The sequence below is a fragment of the Eptesicus fuscus genome, chromosome 6, assembly GCF_027574615.1.
Source record: "Eptesicus fuscus isolate TK198812 chromosome 6, DD_ASM_mEF_20220401, whole genome shotgun sequence".
In the NCBI taxonomy this organism is placed as follows: Eukaryota; Metazoa; Chordata; class Mammalia; order Chiroptera; family Vespertilionidae; genus Eptesicus; species Eptesicus fuscus.
This window is the reverse complement of record NC_072478.1, coordinates 48799500-48820652: the sequence shown is the minus strand read 5'-3', so window position 1 is coordinate 48820652 and position 21153 is coordinate 48799500. Positions and strand designations below refer to the sequence as shown.

Below are 21153 nucleotides of genomic sequence, written 5' to 3'. Positions count from 1 at the left end.
ACAACAAAGACTAGAATGGGTAGATTCCTGTCAGAAGTCAGAAAACAGATTATTTTATGAAAACCAAGTCCTCTTATTCTAGGGTTTTAATAAAAATGCTCTCTCAACTTTACCTCCTAGTTTCCCTTCTTGAATTTTTAATAGACAAATTACAAAGAGGTATCATCAAGCAAACAACCAATATGATCACGAATGATATCAGAATAAGTGCAAATGAACTCATACCACTAGTGTGCGTTTTATGGGTCTCTTTGGGCTGAAACAGTAAAAGTGGACCAGAAATTCATAAAAACAGCAATCTGGACTTTGAAGTCTTGCCTCTCAATATCTGTTTTATTCCCCTTTGAAATTAACACTGTAACTAAATGACCTAGATTGAAGCTAATAACAAAATAATAAAAATTATTACCATATAAGCACCTTATCAAAAATCAATTAAGTCCTTATAAGGCAAATATGTTAGAGTGCTTGTTCACAGTCTAAGATTCTGTTTAATTATCTGCATTACATGGTCACATTTTTGCTGTGCCCTTTGAGAAAAATGTTTGAAATATTTTTCACTGAACATTTTAGGAAGATGAGATAATACTTAAACATGTTCATTCCTAAACAGTTACAAGAAACATTTTTAAAGGATGGCATCTATATGTTTAAAGTGACCATTATGTAATAATTATGTTTCATAATCTATAGGACTGAAACAGATTGTGAGAAATAAATGTCTTAGTATTAAGGTAATTAGGATTAGAGTAATTATAGACTTGAAAAAGAAAATGTTTCAAGGCTATCAAAGTGAATAATGTTTTTATATTTAGGAATTTTGAATAATTTTTATAGGCATTGAAATAAAATTCTATCTAGATAGTTCACTGGAATAGAAAAAAAGAAAATTAATGAAATAGGTGGTTATTTCTCAGATATTCCAAAAACAAAATGAAAATATTCAAACTAAATAAATATTTATGGGAAAGACCATATATTTTGAAATTAGGAAATAAGAAATATAATCAACTCAACACAAACTAAAAAGAAAGGAAAAAGATAAAGTAAAAAAATAAAACAGGACACTTTTACATTGAAATTTAACTGAATAATGAAAATTACTTTCAAACATGTACCTTTCACATATTCACTTAGAATATGTTGTTTTTATGATTGACAGTATAACCTGTTTTATGCTATTTACCTAAAATAATGATAGTTTTCTTCCAACTATTACTGTTTCAGAGCTTAACTATCAATGAAATGACAAAATTAAATAGTACTGCCATTTTTAAATAGCAGAAAATGAATGCTCCCAATACGAAGAGAGACAATGGGTTAAAGAAATGACCTGACTAAAGTTGAAGCTAACAAAAATTTATGTAAGAAATGAAATGTAACACGATAAATCAAGGATTTGCTGAGTTGTTTCATTGCTCTCTTGTCCAAATCCTTTGTCTCTGTGGCTGGGTTAAGTGTGAGATGATAGCAACTGGAGAGTTGTCAATACACGTGTCCTACAGGAATGTACTATATGTGAGCACAGTGCAATGTAGTGTTCCTCCTATGTTTGGGGTATGTTTCAGAAAAGGCTGTCCCTACATATAACAAAGGTTAGAGCATACAATTCTTAAAGTACTATGTATTATCATTTTAAATAAATCTGTAAGTTGTATTATGATATAAATTTCTTATACGTGATAGTGGTATTTTGATTATCCTATCTAATAAAAGAGAGATGGCTGCCCCCATGTGGTCAAAGATAGCTGCCCCCATATGGACACAAGATGGCCACCACAAGATGGCCTGCAGGGGAGGGCAGTTGTGGGCAGTTAGGGGTGACCAGGCAAGCAGAGGAGGGCAGTTGGGGGTGACGAGGCCAGCAAGGGAGGGCAGTTGGGAGGGACCCAGACCTGCAGGGGAGGGCAATTGGGGGAGACCAGACCTGCAGGGGAGGGCAGTTGGGGGGGACCCAGTCCTGCAGGGGAGGATAGTTGGATGGGACCAGGCCAGCAGGGGAGGACAGTTGTGGGGGACCAGGCCTGCAGGGGAGGATAGTTGGGTGGGACCAGGCCAGCAGGGGAGGGCAGTCGGGGGGAATCAGGCCAGCAGGGGAGAGCAGTTGGGGGGGCGGGGACCAGGCCTGCAGGGGTGAGCTGTTTTGGGGGACCAGGCCTTCAGGGGAGGGCAGTTGGGACAGGGACCCAAGTCCTCAGGGGAGGGCAGTTGGGGGGGACCAGGTCAGCAGGGGAGGGCAGTTGTTGGGGACCAGGCCTGCGGGGGAGGGCAGTTGGGGCAGGGACCCAGGCCCTCAGGGGAGGGTAGTTGGGGGAGACCAGGCCTGCAGGGGTAGATAGTTGCGGGGGGGCAGGCTTGCAGGGAGGACAGTTAGGGGCGACCAGACTGGCAGGGGAGGGCAGTTAGGGGTGACCAGGCCAGTAGGGGAGGGCAGTTAGGGGCAATCGGGCCGGCCGGGGGGCAGTTAGGCGTCGATCAGGCTGGCAGGGGAGTGGTTAGGGGGTGATCAGGCTGGCAGGCAGAAGCGGTTAGGGGTAATCAGGCAGAGGCAGGTGAGCGGTTTGGAGCCAGCAGTCCTGGATTGTGAGAGGGATGTGCAACTGCCCATTTAGGCCTGATCAGGCAGTTGGACATCCCTCAAGGTGTCCCAGATTGGAGAGGGTGCAGGCTGGGCTGAGGGACAACCCCCTCCCCGCCCCCTATGCACAAATTTCATGCACCAGGCCTCTAGTATAGGATAATATCTATTTTTAAGAAGTGAATGCTAACCTACTTACTATAAAAATGCTGTGCAGTTTGCAATTAGTTACTAAATGTTTTATGCATGCTTATGCATGTATACATGCACATACACACAGAGCAAATATGATAAATGTAAGAATTATTGAATCTTTAAGTGGGAATACCATTGTGGTGGTGCCTCTTACAGTATCCTATCAACTTTTCCATATGTTTGAAATTTGGCATAATCAAAAGGTGCAAAAAAAGCAAATTGGACAGAGATATTAATTCACAGTAAAAAGTTTTAAGCCAAGTTTTTGTCTGCTAGATACCACAAATCAACTATATATTTATTTTCTATAGAACAGAAGAAAATAAAAATAGTACTGGGTTTGACGAAAGATTCAATGAGATCAAAAAACACTACATTGAGTGAATTTTTTACTTATAGCTACAAAAAGAATTTTAAAGTTGCAAATGTTCTCCAAAATATAATACAGAATAAAAATCATATCAAGATAATATGAATAATTTTCAAATTTTAATAAAAGTATTTTAAAATGAGAACCCAAACAACCTTTTAAATATTATAAGTCTCATATTGGCATAATTCAAGCATGTCAAACAACTATAATTAAAATTGTCTTCTGGGTTTTCATAAAAATTATATTAAAAGATAGATGAATTTTTCTAACTAAGTTTGTGTATAATTACTCTATGAATACTTTACATTTTGCAACTCAATATTTGCAACTGGAAATGGGAGGCAACTGAATATAATGCTCAAGAGTGAAATTTGGCCTTCCTCGGAATTGAATTTTGGTCCTGACTCAGACACTTCCTGGCTGTGTGACAATAAGCAAACTATATAACCTTCTAAACCTCAATCTCCACATTTGTAAATCACAATTACTTTAGTATCTACCCTCTTGGGGTTATTAGGAGGATTCAAAGAGTTAATATCTCCAAAGCACTTAAACCAGGTCTGGTATATAGTCAACACCACAACCTGTTGGTTAAATAAATTAACTAATGAAATAAAAACTATGAGCAAATCTTTAATTTCTAAATAGGCTCATTTGTGTCTAGGAAATCAAAGTTGATCAGAGAGACATTATAGCATTTAAAGAGTACATTTTCTTCTAAATTAATGCAAATTGAAACCAATACAACCGTACCTGTGGTATGTCCAAGTTTTCCAAAGGGGTTCTGTGTAAGGTCAATTGTCCTATCAATTTGAAAGATATTTAAGTCTTCATCATCTAAGGCAATATCACCCCAAAACACAGCTAAAAAACAAAACAAAAAAAAAAAAGAAAAGTTCAATTAAAATGTAAAATACTTAAAAGCAAAAAAGCAAAATCAATGCAAACAAGGCTCATTAAAAGGTCAGCATAAGCTTCCTTATTTATTTGAGTCCAAAATTAACCAATTACTAAGTACTATCAGAAATCAACATATAATAACTTTAAGAAACCACAAACTTAAGAGAAATAATAAATTAATCATGAGATAGTACAATATTGACAAATGCCTTGAAAATTCTAGGATACTTGTTTTTTTATACAAGTTTACAAATTTTCTTTTTAAAATTTTGCTTTAGATTTTTCTTCTGCAAAACCAAAAGTAAGGCAACACATGAAAAACTTAGGAAGTGACAAAATCCATGCTTTTCAAATCACTGTCCTTTACTGGATTCAAACTGTAATACTTATGAATGTTAGCTATAAAAAGCTAGTTAATAAAATTAGTTATTTTGTGAAATTTAAACTTTAATCCTGAAAGTTATACAATGCTTTAGGCTTTGATCAAAGGTTTAACATGTAAAATTATTTACCCAGTTTAGTTCCCTCATAAAAATACTGATATGCGATAAGGGATTAGGTTTATGTGTAAATCCAGAAAGGAAGAAAATAAAAATTAGTTCAATGTAGTTTATCAGTGCAACATACAGAAACATTTTTATTAGAGTCAGAATTCTCTCATTAACCCCTCTCTTCTGCCCTCATGTCAATGCAATGGCAGCCTGTGGAAGTAAAGAGATGTTTCCTATCTTTTACAATCATAGAAACAAAGTCACGAAAAGTCTGTAAAACAGTTTATAGCACTGGCTAAGCGGTTGCTCTTGATACCTAAAATTGAATCCAGATTCTAATCAGTTTCACTCACATGCAACAGAAACCTCTGATGCTCCACTTCCCCTAAAGCCAGACATCCCAGGAAATAGATGGCCTGCCTAAATAAAATATTTTGTTACTATATAAAAGGCTTGTTAGTTTTCATAAAAATAAATTTTGCATTGTCTTTTTTTTTCAAGATTTCACACTACTTTAATGTAAATCCAGGTTTGGTAATTATTTAAATCTTCTATCCCATGTATTTATTATACAAATTGTTGTGGGCACTGACTGGCAGTGACTCTCAGCCTGGCTTGCTTCCTTAGTGCTGGGGGGCAGCTAGAGACACTAATACTTCTCTAGCATTAATTTGCATAGGAATCACAGTGGATCTGGTTAAAATGCAAGCTCTGATTTAGCTGGTATGCAGGGAGGCCTCAAACCCTACATTTTTAACAAGCTCCCATTAGTACAAATAATTACCATTGTCATCATCTTTATTAGTAGTATTTTTTTTCCCTGCAAGAATAAACTTTTACTTTCTTCTGAATCAGCTGGCTGACTTGGAAGCTGAGGCATTCAACCAAACAAAACACAGTTTGTCAGTACTACATTTATATAATAAAAGTAGTACGGTAAAATAAAACTTAAATGTGTTTTAGATTTTTATTTTCTTGTAATGACTTTTCATGTGCAATAGGATTCATGTCTTGATAGATTATATCAAACACAGATCAGCAATCCAAGGATACGATACTTCACAGAAGCAAAAACATTACTTCTGGGGAAAAGAAAAGGCATAAGGCCAGATAATTCTTAAGAGGAGACAAAACTTCTCTGGAGCACATAAGTTCATTTTTTATTTGTCTTTTTTTTTTTCTCAACTAATAGCTTCAGAATAGTTAGGTGGTTCTGAATATGCCAAGAATTGCTTCAGGAGAAAACCAAATATTTCTTTGAAAACAAGTAGTAGGGAGTGACTAAGTCAATTCATTTACGTGTAAACTTGATAGCCTGTAAGTCTTATCTACCTTTAAATTTTTATATTATCAATAGAAAAAAAATAGACATGTTGGAATTTTCAATCTATTACATAGTTTTCTAAAAAATTATTTATTGATTTGAGAGAGCAAGAGGAAAGGAGAGAGAGAAAGAAAGAGAAACACCAATTTGTTGTTCCACTTATTTAGGCATTCATTGCTGATTCTTATATGTGTCCTGATTGGGATCAGACCTGCAACCTTGGCATATCGGGACAATGCTCTAACCAACTGAGCTACCCAGCCAGGGCAGCTATCACAAGATTAAAATGCACAATTTCCTTCTTTATATTTCACACGTTTAAAGTTTTCCTTAAGGTGTCCTATTTCTTCATGCTAAAATATTTTACTTATCATTGGTATAGCACTGTGGTTGGCAAACTCATTAGTCAACAGAGCCAAATATCAACAGTACAACGACTGAAATTTCTTTTGAGAGCCGAAAACCAACTTCTGCGCCTGGGCCACTTAGTTTTAATTGCACTGTATGTGCACGCCCGCATGTGGTATTTTGTGGAAGAGCCATACTCAAGGGGCCAAAGAGCTGCATGTGGCTTTCGAGCCGTAGTTTGCCGACCACTGGTATAACCAACTGGATCAAGACAATTTATATTAATGTGGATTTAGAATTTGCATTATAATCTAATGTATATTTGTTATTTAGCTCCAAAATATTTGTAATTCTCAAGTGCACTTTGGAGTTTTCTGTTTTCCTTTCTACAAGGTATTTTCTATTTATTTTGCATTAAAAAACAAAACTAGAGAGAAATAGTTTTAAAACTATGAATTATCACTCCTGTGCTCCATTTAACATAGTGACTTGAGGTTGGTGATAGCAGAACTTGAAGCAATATAGGAGACTGGTTATAGATGACAATACTGGGGAAAGGCTCAAGTGCAATTAGAATATTTCCTATCTGGAATTCTGCTTGGATTCCTATGGTCAAAAATGGGTTGAGAGCTAACCAGTAATTCAAAATAAAATGTCAAAAAGAACAATTTTTAAACTACATGGAAAACCACAGGTTTTGTTTTTCTCCTGAAGACTATTTGCATTCATCGTACTACAATTTTTTTTTTAATCGGAAATCAAGAAAGACGGAATTCCTTTACTGTAGAAGACAGAATAAACACATTTTAGAAAAGAGTGTTTGTGAGAATAAGTAGTCCAGCACTGTGGTTCCCTGTACCCTAACTTCACATCATGTCTGTTCCACTCACTTCCAGATCCCCCGGGGATCCTTAGCCCTTCAGTTTTGAAGCTGGGGTCCAGGGACCAGCTTCAAGGAGGCTTCCAATCTGTGATTTCCTAAAAGCTGTCTGCAAAAAAATATGCCTGAGTTCATAAACACAGTCACCACATGTTCTGCCGGGGAAGGTCACCGGTGGATCACCCAAAGTAAAGAACCACTACTGTTGCCAAAAGCAGAGCCTTTCCGTTGACTCAGGAGAAAATGCTTGCAAACTAAATACCCTCAAGAAGATGAATATATTTACTTGAATTAATGCTAAGACATCTGATAGCTGATTACTGCTTCGGAGCAACTCTAATAGACAAGTGGCTAAGAGTCTCCTCAGGCATCAGCTACAGAAAGTCCTCCCAGCAACCTGGTGCTCCCGACTAACCATCAGGTGTCTCATCTAATGTTTCCGTGTCCTGCCTGCACTTCTCTCAGAAATAAAGCGACACACGAGATTTCATAATATGTTTTCAACCGTCTGATTCCTCAATCTACATTTAAAAATACTGACCGCAGGAAGCATGTGCTGCTCATCAGTAACCCTCACGGCCAGAGGGCCTGACAGAAAGTAGGCCCTCAATGTATGTTCTAAGGCACAAAGAACATGTACATAAGAAAATGCCAAGGAATGGGGGATACGTTGTGTACAGCAAAAAGGAGGCTAGCCATGCTACATACTTTACAAGTTTACCTTAAGACCCAAAATACTAGATATTCAACCATTCCAAAGAAGGAGTATTTCAAATTCTTTCCATCTAAAATGGATTGTTTAATAAAGTAAAATAAAAAATTAAAAGGCAGCTGCCTTTCGTTTTTATTTCAGTAGTATATATTAAGTGTAGTTATGGGAAATGTGTCCCCTTTTCTTTAAGCCCCACACTGATATGCTCAGAAAATGCAAGACTGAACTAAACAGATCAGATATCATGAGATTTATGGGATTTGGAGAGATAGCTCAAAGACTCAACAATAGCCAAGAGCACTTTCTTATTATACTTTTTCCGTATAGATCTTAAACTTTCTGCTTTTATTGATATTGGATTTAGGGAGGAAGAATTATGTCATGTGAAGGCCTGCTCTAGTCTCCAAGAAAGGCCTAGTGAAAATCTCCTCAGACAAGAGCAACAGTGAAGGCTCAAAAGTCAAATAGTTTCACATGATTGACAACCTCTAAGAAAATTCCCAAGGAAAAGTAAGATCTGGTGAAATGTCTAATATATACATTTTGGAGACAATGTTTCACTACTTAAAAAAGAAAATAATTTTCTGGTGTCATTTCATATGCGCAGAATAACTTTTTCTTCCATGATGACACATATGAAAGTTAACTTAAGTTCCAAGAAACAATTATCTAAAAATTTAAAAGCTCTTGATACAATACAAAAATAAATAAAGATACGTTTTTATATAGACTTTCAGAAATACTCTTCCAAAAAATAAGGATAAGAATGTTTCCCATCTAGAACATTCCTTTCTTAAATTTCTAATAATAAAAAGTATTTGCAATCCAATTATTTCAGTGTTTTTTCTTTCATTAAGAAAGCATCCCAGGCAGTGTTTTATTTAAATAATTTATAGGTTTTTTTCAAGATCTGCATTTTCACTTTTACCATATACCATCACAAACTGAACAAATTCCTCTAAACTACAATTAAAGAGTGTGCATGCAGTTAGCTACAAATGATGAGCTCCATAAGATGTGCAACCTTTCCCTCTTAAACTGAATTAAAAGGTGCTTCTGAGTAACATGACTCCTATGTGGCCACTTTAAAACAAGATGCCTTGTCTACCAAAGCAGATTTTTTTGGAGTGGGGGTAGAGGGTGTGGTACAATAGAGTGGATCACTGGTTATTAAAATAAATAAATAAGTAAACTGTCCAAACATACTCCAATATTAGAGTTCCCTTCAAAGAACACAGAACTGCTGCAATTCAATTCTTTCCTGAACACGAAATAAAATATAATCTCAATACAAAAGTAAACGTTTGATCTGAAATACAAAACAAATAAATATGCATAAACATATATACCACGCTAGAGCAAGGAATATTCCTCCAGAATATGGAGGCATTTTATAATAAAGTTATTTTTCATGATATGGATGAGTTTGAAGATTAATCTAGATTGATCAATAGATTCTGAACACAGAACAGAAGCAGCAAGTTGTCTTTTTAAATCTTTTTTTGTTTCAAAAGCAATTTTGCACTACAAATATGATTAAATGTTGTTTTCAAATAAACATTTTCTTTTTTAAGTCTGAAAACCAAAATTTTCCCATAACAAAAGGTCCATTGAAATACCATATCAATCTGCCTTTATAGCCCACAATGCCTGTGGATAGGATTTCTCAGGACATTTTTAAAATATCACCCATACCACAAATATTCATTTTGAACTCTTTGTCTCAAAAGAGAAAACACTGACAGAAAAGAAATTTGATCAAGAACTGTATAAATAAATATTAAAAATTTTTGATTCACCCTAATATTTTGTTGCAAACTTCAGTTAAATGAAATATTGGTAGTTCATATGTTTTTTAAAAATGCCTTTCTTATACTGTGCAAATAATGAATATACTATAATCAACCACTAGCAAATTTCCCAGGTCGTACATCTTGTAATGACAGAGCAAACACTTGTTTTTTTCTTCCTTTAGCCCCATTATTATTTGCATTTGTGGCCAGTGTAGGAATCAACCCTGATACTTCTTTTTACATTAAGTCTGTTTATTTTCTAAATATTGACACTAGCTCTTGGAGTAAATCTTGATGTATTTCTGTAAGTAAAACTGTTCATGGGTATTTACTACTTTCTATTTTCTAAGCTATATTTTGCCCACTGGCTGGTCTCCTCCACACACAAACAGAATAATCTTTTTCCCACTTTTTTCCATTTTCATTTGGTCTACTATTATGATAGGTTAAGAGAGAAAATGTTGCATTCCAACCTTTCTGGTTACTATTCATCACTGTAAAACATTTCCTCTTGGGCCCAAGTCAAAAGCTGGAGTCCTTTTACTTCGGTTAATATCTCCCACTGTACAACCCACAAAACAACATGTGCTCGGCGAAATAAACTTTACGAAATTTAAAAATGCACCAACATTCTAAAAACTTGACTCCACATACTGATTTCTATTTCTCCTCTTCATAGTCCCAGAGACCTTAAACAATTGAGAGGATAATTAAAGGAACTTTATTCACACCAAAACAAGCAAAAAATGGAAATATCTGTGACATGTCCCTAGTCAAAGTTATTTTCAACATTTTAAACTTTTACTTTTAAAGTTCCATAAAGTGTAAGTAAGTTATATTAATATCAAACGTGTGGTGCTTACTATTAACAAAGTACCCTCATCACCATTATCCCCTTTGAACCTTGGAAACCTCTAGGACAGTGGTTCTCAACCTTTCTAATGCTGAGACCCTTTAATACAGTTCCTCACGTTGTGGTGACCCCCAACCATAAAATTATTTTTGTCGCTACTTCATAACTGTAATTTTGCTACTGTTATGAATCGTAATGAAAATATCTGTGTTTTCCGATGGTCTGAGGCGACATGAGGAACTGTATTAAAGGGTCGTGGCATTAGAAAGGTTGAGAACCACTGCTCTAGGATATTGATTCATACTACTAACCTGCTCATATAATTTACTTCTTAAAAGCTAAGTATTCCTTACTACTTATTGTATTGTAATATCTACCCTTTACTTGTTATAGCAGTTTATTATCACTGACTTCAGTCATTTGTTAAAGTTAGATATTAAGTCGGAAGTACTGCCTGGCTAAAAATTTCAATTTGAGGTCATGTTGGTGACTCAACCACATGGTGTCATGTGAGATGTGAAGGAATAGATGGTTCCTTTCTTTTTAGAATCAAGGATGTTACCTGTACTGTCAGGTAGACATAATATAATTTGTTGAACAATAGAAATGTCTAATTTAAGAAAATGTGTAGAGGACCTGAATAGGCACTTCTCCAAAGAGGACATGCAGATGGCAAATAGACATATGAAAAGATGCTCAATGCCACTACTCACTGGAGAAATGCAAATTAAAGCCACAATGAGATATCACCTCACACCTGTTAGAATGGCTACCATCAATAAATCAATAAACAACAAGTGTTGGAGAGGATGTGGAGAATGGGAAACCCCCATGCACTGTTGGTGGGAATGCAAACTGGTGCATCCATTATAGAAAACACTATGGAAGCTACTCAAAAAATTAAAAATAGAAGTACTTTATGACCCCACAATTATACTTCTGGATATCTATAATAATAAAAGCATAATATGCAAATCGACCAAATGGCCGAACAGCTGAATGACCATCCACACGACATCTGCGAGGGCCGAGGCAGCCGGGGCTGCAAAGGCCTACTCTTGCACGAATTTCGTGCATTGGTCTCTAGTATATAAATATATACACATATACACACATAAATGTGTATATGTACTAGTATATATCCGAAGAAACCCAATACGTATATTAATCTGAAAAGACATGTGCATCCCTATGTTCATTGCAGCATTATTTACAATAGCCAAGAAATGGAGGCAACCCAAGTGGCCATTTAGAAATCAAAGAAAGTTTTCTTAAAAAAACAGTAATGTTTACAGTATTTTTAAAATATGGGACTTCTAGACTAGAGCATCTCTAAGCACAAAAATAGTGAATATATATAAAAATTATCTGATTAATTATAAATATTCATAGGCAAAAGCAGAGACCAAAAGTTTTTAATTTTTTTATTCAAAAAAGTTGTCTTCTATGGCCTTAGAATACTCACTAAAAGTTCAATGTTTACATTTTATAAAGTAATGAGACATTCAGAATCTTTTTTTGATGGTGTATTTCATGATAATGAATTCTCTTAGTTATTTGGGATGAAAATCTGTGGGAACTGTAGATTCTGTAAAATTACACATAGAACATTACATAGAGTAAAACTCTAGCTAGGAATAACACCTTCTCATAAACTTCCTATATAATATGCAAATCGACCAAATGGCGGAACGACCAGTCGCTGTGACGTGCACTGACCACCAGGGGGCAGATGCTCAATGCAGGAGCTTCCCCCTGGTAGTTGGCAGTGCTAAGGATGTCCAACTGCCAAGGGCTCTCAGACTGTTAAAGGGCACAGGCCAGGCTGAGGGACCTTCCAGAGTTCACAAATTCCATGCACTGGGCCTCTAGGTATATAATAAAAATGTGCTCTAGTGATAATCAAATATACAAAACAAAATTCTTCAAAGATCAGTTAAAGTTTTCAACATTTTAATATGAAAAAGTCCTTCTAATAGTGATTAATAATTCTGACCTTGTGCTCTATAGTTTATTTTGATGACCTCAAAAAGGCCACACATGTATGATAGGATGAAAAAAACAGGCCTCAGTCATTTCTGTTAGGCCATTTCTAAAAAAACAAAAAAAAAACTAAAAAAACCCCAACAAAATAATTTATGATACTCTCTGCTATCATTGCTGAATTTGGAGCCTATTTGAATATATTCAATATACACTGAGTGGCCAGAGTATTATGATCTCTGAATGCATAATAATCTGGCCACTCAGTGTGTGTGTGTGTGTGTGTGTGTGTGTGTGTGTGTGTATGTGTATATATATGTGTATATATATGTGTATATATTTGTGTGTATGTGTATATATATGTGTGTGTGTGTGTGTATATATATATATATATATATATATATATATATATATATATATATATATATATTTTAGAGGTCCAGTGCATGAATTCGTGTATGGGTGGGGTCCGGCCAGCCTGGCCAGTGGGAGGGGACATGGGCGGTTTGCCGGCCTGCCTGCTGGTTGAACTCCTGGTTGAGGGGACAATTTGAATATTAGCCTTTTATTATATAGGATATACACTGAGTGGCCAGATTATTATGCGTTCAGAGATCATAATAATCTGGCCACTTAGTGTATATGCAATATTTTTTTAAATGTTTGTATATATAAATAGTTATGCACTCAACCCTAACAAATGAAAGTTATAGGCAACCTTCATGCTAAATGGCTTAGGGTCCTGATCTCTTTAGAAACAAATGTCCAGTGAAACACAATAATAAAGGTAAAACTACATATCTAATATAAGGTAGAATAATTAAGCATTTCAATATAATTAAACATACTGGGAGTCTGGAGATATATGGCCAATCATCAAGGCACAAATTACAATTTTAAACTGAACTCAGGCTTTCTGGACTGGAATACAATTTAATATTGGCAAAACAAGATTTCTAAGTTCAAAGAAGAAGGTCCCATGGTTATCAGCAATCTCTCATAAAATATTGGAAATGAACCAGAAATAAAAAGATTGCTTAAAATACCCAGAGGTATAAACTTCAGGGAGAAAGGGATTCTCAAAATATGTTTTGAGTTTTGCTAAACATAAAACATCTCAATGTGAAATTTAATTTTGCCAAGTTCAAAACACTTCCAGGTTCTCCCAGGCTTAACACATACATATTTATATTCTTTTCACCACCCAGGCAGCAATGGACGTGGCTTTCCAAAACCACAATCCACATCTCTCTGAACCAAGGTATCACTGTTCCCTATGTAGCTCAGCATACTATCCATCCCTACAGTCACTTGGAGAGAAAATCTGCCTTTTAAAAGATGAACTGTTTATAGTATTTCCTATCTTATGATTAGAAAAAAAATGTCATTTTGGTTGAAAACATTACAGTTTGAAACTTTTTCTTTAAAAAATATTGTCAAAACATAACTCATTATGTTCCCTTTTTAAGGCATCAATGGGCTAAATTGGCTTAGATTTTCTCTGTGGGAACCAATCTCTCCATGTTCATTTGAATCATCATGTATTTAGTGCAACTATTTTGGCAAATAATGGTCCTCTCACAATAGCCCAAAAGAGTATGTTCTAAGCCTGAAACTAGTTACCACTTCCCTAAAGAGCAGTGAAAAAGTAGTGTTTTCACCATTCATTTGCTTGATCTATGTTCTGAAGCTGTGAACTGATGAATTAGCAACCCCAGGGACATGGACAATGATGTGGTAAAGGCCCAAGGAGGGGGAGGGGGAGGGGGAGGTAGGTGGAGGTGGGCAAAAGAGGGGGGATGAAAGGCATCTGCAATAGTGTCAACATTAAAAAAATAATAATTAAAAAAAGAATTCAAAATTGGAAGTGGACATAGAAAAATTGTACTTTGAAATCCTTTGACCTAGAAGCAGTTAGAAGTACATGAGTTCTTACGTATAGTATATGATGATTAGTAACATAATATTTCTTTAAACACAGTCAAAATAACCTCAGAAATTTAGACTCATGCTTCTTGTTTACAAGTTCCATGTTGTGAAAGAAAATTCAACATGTACAAATAAATTAAGATTCTTGTTCTGCAAACAGACTTCTGAAACCAGAGACAAGTTAAGCACTCACAGATCGCTTTTCTCTGATGTACTAGAATACAACTTAGAGAAGGGATGCCAAAAGTGTTATGCCTACACTTACTTCTCATAATAACTCTATGAGATAGATCTATCACCCTTTTACAAATGAAAAATACTGAAATTCAATGAGGCAGACAAACTTGTCTAAGTTTTGGTAAGGGGTAAAGTTCACATCCAAGCATTTTATCATTAAATTATATTAATTCATGAATGAACCTTAAACAGAAACCAGACTAATTACAGTCAAATAAAGGTAAAAACCCCACATAAATTCTATCCATTGCCTTTAAAATAGTTTTCCTTTCCAGTGATATTGTTGAATGTTAGCTTGTCATTGCCCTCTCCCTCTTATCTACCCCATACTGAGTGTGAATCATCACATTCTGTTGACTTGCCCTCCAAATACCCCACTAACTTTTCTGTCTTTTCTAATATTTCTCTCAGCATGCGAGGCCAGGCTCTCATCACCTAGCTGAAACTCATAAGTAGCTTTCATACCGGCTTCTTTTTTAAAAAATATTTTTTTATTGATTGCAGAGAGGAAGGCAGAGGGGAAGAGAGATAGAAACACCAATGATGAGAATCATTGATCGGCTGCCTCCTGCATACCCCCTACTGGGGATCGAGCCTGCAACCTGGGCATTTGTCCTTGACCAGAATCGAACCTGGGACCCTTTAGTCCAAAGGCTGATACTCTATCCACTGAGCCAAATCAGCTAGGACCATTCTGGCTTCTGGCATGCCACTCCACCAGATTAATCTTTTGGGAACACTTTTAACATTACTCGTTCACACAAAACCTTCAATGAAGGTTTATAAGCCTTAAAGTTGATGATGATGTTTATAAGCCTTAAAGTTGAGAGCCCCCAGCCCTCAAAGTGTGCCTTCATCCTTTGCTCAGGTCTTGTCATTGTCTCATGTCCAGTGGTTTTGTTCTATTTCTTTGCTTCATTCAAGCTCTTTGCTGTTGTTCCCTCTTCTCTCGTTCTTGTCCTTTCTAAGATCCAATCCTTCATAAGGCCTTCTAAATACTTTAATGCTTCTTAGTATTCCGGGCAAGTGAACATTCCACATCAAATTCTTAGATGGCAACATACTGCAATAATACACAGATGTCTACCTTCATGGAAAGTGGATGGCTGACATTCTTTCTCAGTGACTCATAGTAGGCGCTATGAACACAGATTACTGGAATCTGCAAGAGTACACATCCATGTTGACATTACAGTCACTATGTCCTCCTCTGGCTGTACATGGGGTCACTTCTCCAGCTATCGGTATATTTACCTCCAAAAGCTTTGCTCAGTCCTTTCCTAGTTATCAGAATCAATGTGCTGTGGATCAGTAAAGCTGATAAGTAAGCTTATTAAAAACCCTATGCTAAGAATCAATAAGGCTCTGGTTGAAGTTCCAAGAAATAAAATGCTCAAATAACACAGGATTTTGGGATGCAGAGGTACAACACAGGTTGGAGTGAGTCTTTCATTTACCGTACTCCAAGATTCAAAACTCACTCTCCAGGGTTAAAAAGCTCTCAATAGGATTTCAGAGTGATTTTGTAAAAGGTTTTAATATGTAGAGTTCCTTAAAGGTAAATATAACCTCATCAAAATAATCCAAACATTTCTATCAGGAAACATATTAAGTCATTTATGAGTCTATATACTATCCCAACATAGTCCAGCTATATTTATATGACTTTGATTATTTTAACTTAACATAGAAATTAAGTCATGGACAAAGTAAAATGCAATTTGAGAAATCTCAGTGATCTGAACAGAAACAGCTAGGTAACATTGGTCAACATGGTTTTCACATATTCAAGATGAAAAATGCATATGCCCCAAATTACACAAGGGTAACTGAGATAAACGAATTTACTTATATTTGCTTTAGAGAGTCTCTTAAAACTCACACCACAGCCTTTTGAGGTGGGGATTACAACATATGAGGAGATACAAAATGAAAGAGACTTCATGAATCATCAGAGTCAAAACTAACCAGCATCAAGCCAGAAGTTGGGCCTAAATCTGTGTGACAACTTTAAAGTCAGAGGTCTTGGGAACATCGGACCCAAATAACACACACAGACAGACACACTCGAACACAGAGACTTTTCATGTCCTATCCCATGTATATTACAATGTTGCTCTCATAACATTTCATTCGTAATTTTTCTTATGACTAATTACTATGTGTAACATGCACTAAAGTTATTATCATACAGGTATTGATACACAACAACGTAAGAGGGAGTCCAGTCATTTGCCTCAAATTTTTTTTAAAAATTATGAAGAAAACGAGCCTAAGAGAAATTGAGCCAGCAAAGCTCCAAATAGATTCAAACCCAGACAGTCTGATTAGACTGTAATATTTAACTACAACTACTTTTCTAATATCTTTCTTTTATGGCACTTAATTAATTTTAATGTATATGCTAGGATGTCTCCCCACTAGGTTGTAAAATCTTAAAGGATTTTTACCATATTTAGCTTAAAATCCTGTGATTCTGACACACTGTCTGGCTTATAGATGTTTCTTACTAGGTGTTAATGACAACACAATTCCACAAAGATGTCACTTAACACATGTATTTCAGTAACCAGTCATATTTTAATAATGTTCTGCGGGACTAGGTATCTCCTTCCATTTCTCCCAACAACACTTTTTCACTTCATCTGTTTTCATGGTGAATGCACAGCTGCAGTGAATCTGTAAACCTCAGGGCAATCACCATGGAGACTAAACTCTCCTACCAGGTGTAGATAGAGGTTCTTATGTATTGAGATTTCACTCTTACTCCTCATCTATAATAATAAAAGCGTAATATGCTAATTAGACGGATGTCCTTCTGGATGAAGCCTGGGTCCCAGGTGCCTGCTGGCGGCCTGAGGGAAGCCCGGGTCCTGGGTGCCAGAGGGAAGCCAGTGCCAGCAGCCGGGGGAAAGAAGGCCTACTCTTGCACGAATTTTGTGCATAGAGCCTCTAGTCTCTATATATAAAAGGCTAACATGCAAAGTGTCCCTGCAGGAGTTTGACCAGGAGACCAGGAGTTCTATTGCTCGCTGTGACATGCGCTGACCACCAGGGGGCGGCATGGAACGAAGGAAGGCCCCTGCCGGCAGCCAGAATGCCCTAATCGGCCCTGATCGCCAGCCAAGCCTAGGGACCCTACCCATGACAAATTTCATGCACCAGGCCTCTAGTAGTGTATAATAAACTATAGACAATTGCAATCCTTCCAGTCATCCACTAATACTATGTATTTTTCCCTTCACCTGGATTATCTTTTCTTATTAGCTTGCAATCTTTACTAGAAAATTCTTAAAATTAGAGAATCAAATGCAACTTCCCTGACTGAAAGGGAATATAACTTCCCCACTTACCTTGACAAAAATAAATAAAAATATGATCTATGACAAACATAAAATACCAAGGAGACCATCACAAGAAGAAACTAATCCAAATATGTACTCATTTAACAGTCTGTTAATATTTCATCTTGAAAACCTAGAGTCTGAAATTTCTGTCTTTTGTTATCACACAATATTGTTCTTTAAAGTGTTCATCCCCCACCTCAGGAGTATTATTAAGCTTATAGTTATAATTTGTTCCACTTATTGTTTTATGAGTCCACCAATATTTTACAGATCCTTGTAAAATCTTCCTTTTGGGAAACCCACTTGTTGCCTGTAAGTGGATTTACTACTCCCCTCAAATGTATAGGTATTCTGATTATTTCTCATTGACGATATAGTTAGAGTCAATGTCACTTAAAGACATTTTGAGAACATTCTTCTCTCCATATCCTTTGGCATCCCCTGTGTCATTGGCTAATGTTGTGTGGCCCTTTGCAACAGTCTTATGCAAATCCAATTAGTGAATACCAGAAAGAAGACAGTAATTATTTGAGGATTTAAAGTAATAAAGATCCAAAATAAGATATAAGATAAATTTTGAGTTTAAAAGTAACAGTCATATAGTAACCAAATTAATTATTCTAGCCACCAAAGTTTGAGCACTGATGTTTGATAACAAAGATCACTACAAAAACAAAAAAAAAGAAAGAAAGAGAAAAAGAAAAGAAAACATACACATAAATATTCTAACTCTTTATTACAAGGCATTCTGCTACAGGATCCCTTCTTAGGTCTAGAACCTCACAAGTATTCTCCAATGGAATTTTTTCAATTACAAAAGCCTAGCTTTCACATTTCAGTTAAGAAACTCTTCTCCCTAGTAAAGCTGCATAAAGAGATTTAAGGAAAATTATGGTCTACTGTTAAATAAACGTAAGTGTATAAATGGCACTGTGTCCTTGATTAAACTGAGTACAATTCACTCTCTTCATTTGTACCCGCCCCCCCCAAAATAAGACAAAGAGCAAGTGGATGACCTATCTCAAAGGTATTTCTTTATGATGAATAAATACAACTGCAGTTAACATCTCTGCAAATGGAAAGCAACAACAAGCTCAGCTGGGTGCTGCAGCATGGTGCTATATATAAACAGATGCTCTTGAGAGGAGAGAACACAGCCGCGAGGGGCAGGTAGAAGTCAGCGCCTGGTGCGGCGTTGGCACAGCTAACCAGACTCCAGACGGAGGAGGGAAGCTTGGGGGAGCCAAAGGATGTGAGAAGCACAGGCTGTCCATCTGGCGTACCTCACGGTTCCTTCAAAACTGCAGGTTGGGCGAGAACCTGAGCAATGACAATAAATAGCAAAGGACAAATACTATACACACTCACTTGGACCTGCCTTCCACACTTGGTCTTATGTTACCCAAAGCCATGGTTAAGGGTCAAAATGTAGAAGTTGTTCATCCTTTCAGAATGACACTCTGGTAATCATGATGTCAAACCTAATACTTATGCCTTGACAAGACAATAACTGCTTTTAACATCTTATTTTGACCTTCATTTTTACTCTACCTCTTTAGACATGCTGAATCTGTTTGAAAGAGATTTCACCCTTACTCCTCACAAGTTATGATAAATTGTAGACAACTGCGATCCTTCCAGTTGTCCAATAATATGCATTTGGCTTGGAAATCTCAAGTAAATATCCAAGTCCTTCACTTACAGTTTCTGCTTCAACATAACCACAGGACGCAATTTTGCTCAGCGCTCTCCACTGCATAGCAATGATCCCATTCTTCCAGTCTCCAATAACATGTCCCTCATTCCCCTCTATGCCCTCATCAGTAGCAACCCTGATGTCCATATGCTACTAGTATCATGTTCTAGGTTGTTTCTATCATGTTCCTCAAAATTCTTCTAGACTCTGCCCACAGCCTGATTCCAAAGGCATTTCTTCAATCTAAGTATATATTAGAGGGGCACCCTACTTCCAGCTACCAAAATCTATATTAATTTTTGTTGCTGCCATAAGAAATTATGACAAATTCTGTGGCTGAACCCAATGCTGTTTATCTCATGCTCCCTGTAGGTCAGAACTCCAGGCACCTTGCGGCTCTGCTGGCTGCTCTGCCTCAGGGCTGAAACTGAGATATCACCACAGCTGCATTCCTTTCTGGAGGGTATGGAGAAGAATCTGCTTCATTCAGGCTGCTAGCAGAATTCATTTATTTCCCTGGGGCCATCGAGCAGTGGTCCCTGAAGACTCTTTGCAACCACATTCCTCTTCACCTTGCACCTCCATCAACAGCAGGTTGAGTTCTTCTCACACATTCTTCTCACACTTCAAATCCCTCTGACTTTTTCTGCTACATCTCTCTGCCTGACTCTTCTGTCTTTTGCTTTTATGAGCTGCCTTGATTAAGGTGGGATCACCAGAACCATCTAGGATAATCTCTTTATTTTAGGGTCAACTGTCTGTAACCTAAATTCCATCTGCAAATCACCCCCCCGCAGTACTTGCAAAGCATCTGATGGCGTAACCTGTGGACAGGAATCCTCCGGGGCCAACTTTAGAATCTGTCCACTACATTTGTGTTCCTCTGATTTTCCTTCCTGCCCTCCTTTCTGATATTTGCATATTTTTCAAATTCCATTTTAATTTTCCTTGGCTTTTTTACTATAATCTTTTATATAGTATGTTATGTAGACTTTATATCATCTTTCCAGTTGTTCTAATGTTTACTATATACAGTTCATACTTTAAACCATCAACGAAGAATTAATAATTTTACTACTTCAGCAAAAATAAATAAAGTTTATGACTATGCAGATCCTTTACCGTCCCCCTTCATGATGTCATGTGGATCGCATTGAACCCTATCAGACAATTTCTCCGCTCTGCTGAATCACCAACCATTCCCTCTACTAAGTGACTCCCATCAATGTACAAAATTGCTCCAATACTATCATTCCTTTTAAAGACCTCCCTTGACCCCAATTCCCTCATGCTATTATACCATCCTTTGGTTACCATCCAGAGCAATTTTTCAAGTTGTTTATACATGCTGCTTTTAGCTCCTCTTCACCTTTTTAACCAACTCCTGACAAGCTTTTGCCCCACAACTACACTAAAACTTTTCTTGCCAACATTAGTAATAGTTCAGGTGGTTTAGTCCATCTATTGGTAGCATTGGGCAAGGCAGACCACTCCTCGCAATCCTAGCTTTCCTT

The 21153-nt window shown here is 36.7% G+C and overlaps 1 protein-coding gene across 1 annotated transcript in view; it reads right to left on the bottom strand.

Moving 5' to 3' along the window:
• TLL1 (tolloid like 1) overlaps window positions 1–21153 on the bottom strand; it is a 158468-nt gene that overhangs the window by 81861 nt on the left and 55454 nt on the right. Inside the window, exon 2 of the mRNA XM_008144269.3 lies at window positions 3900–4010. Coding sequence (XP_008142491.2) covers window positions 3900–4010 — 111 coding nt within the window. The remainder of the gene's footprint in view (window positions 1–3899; window positions 4011–21153) is intronic.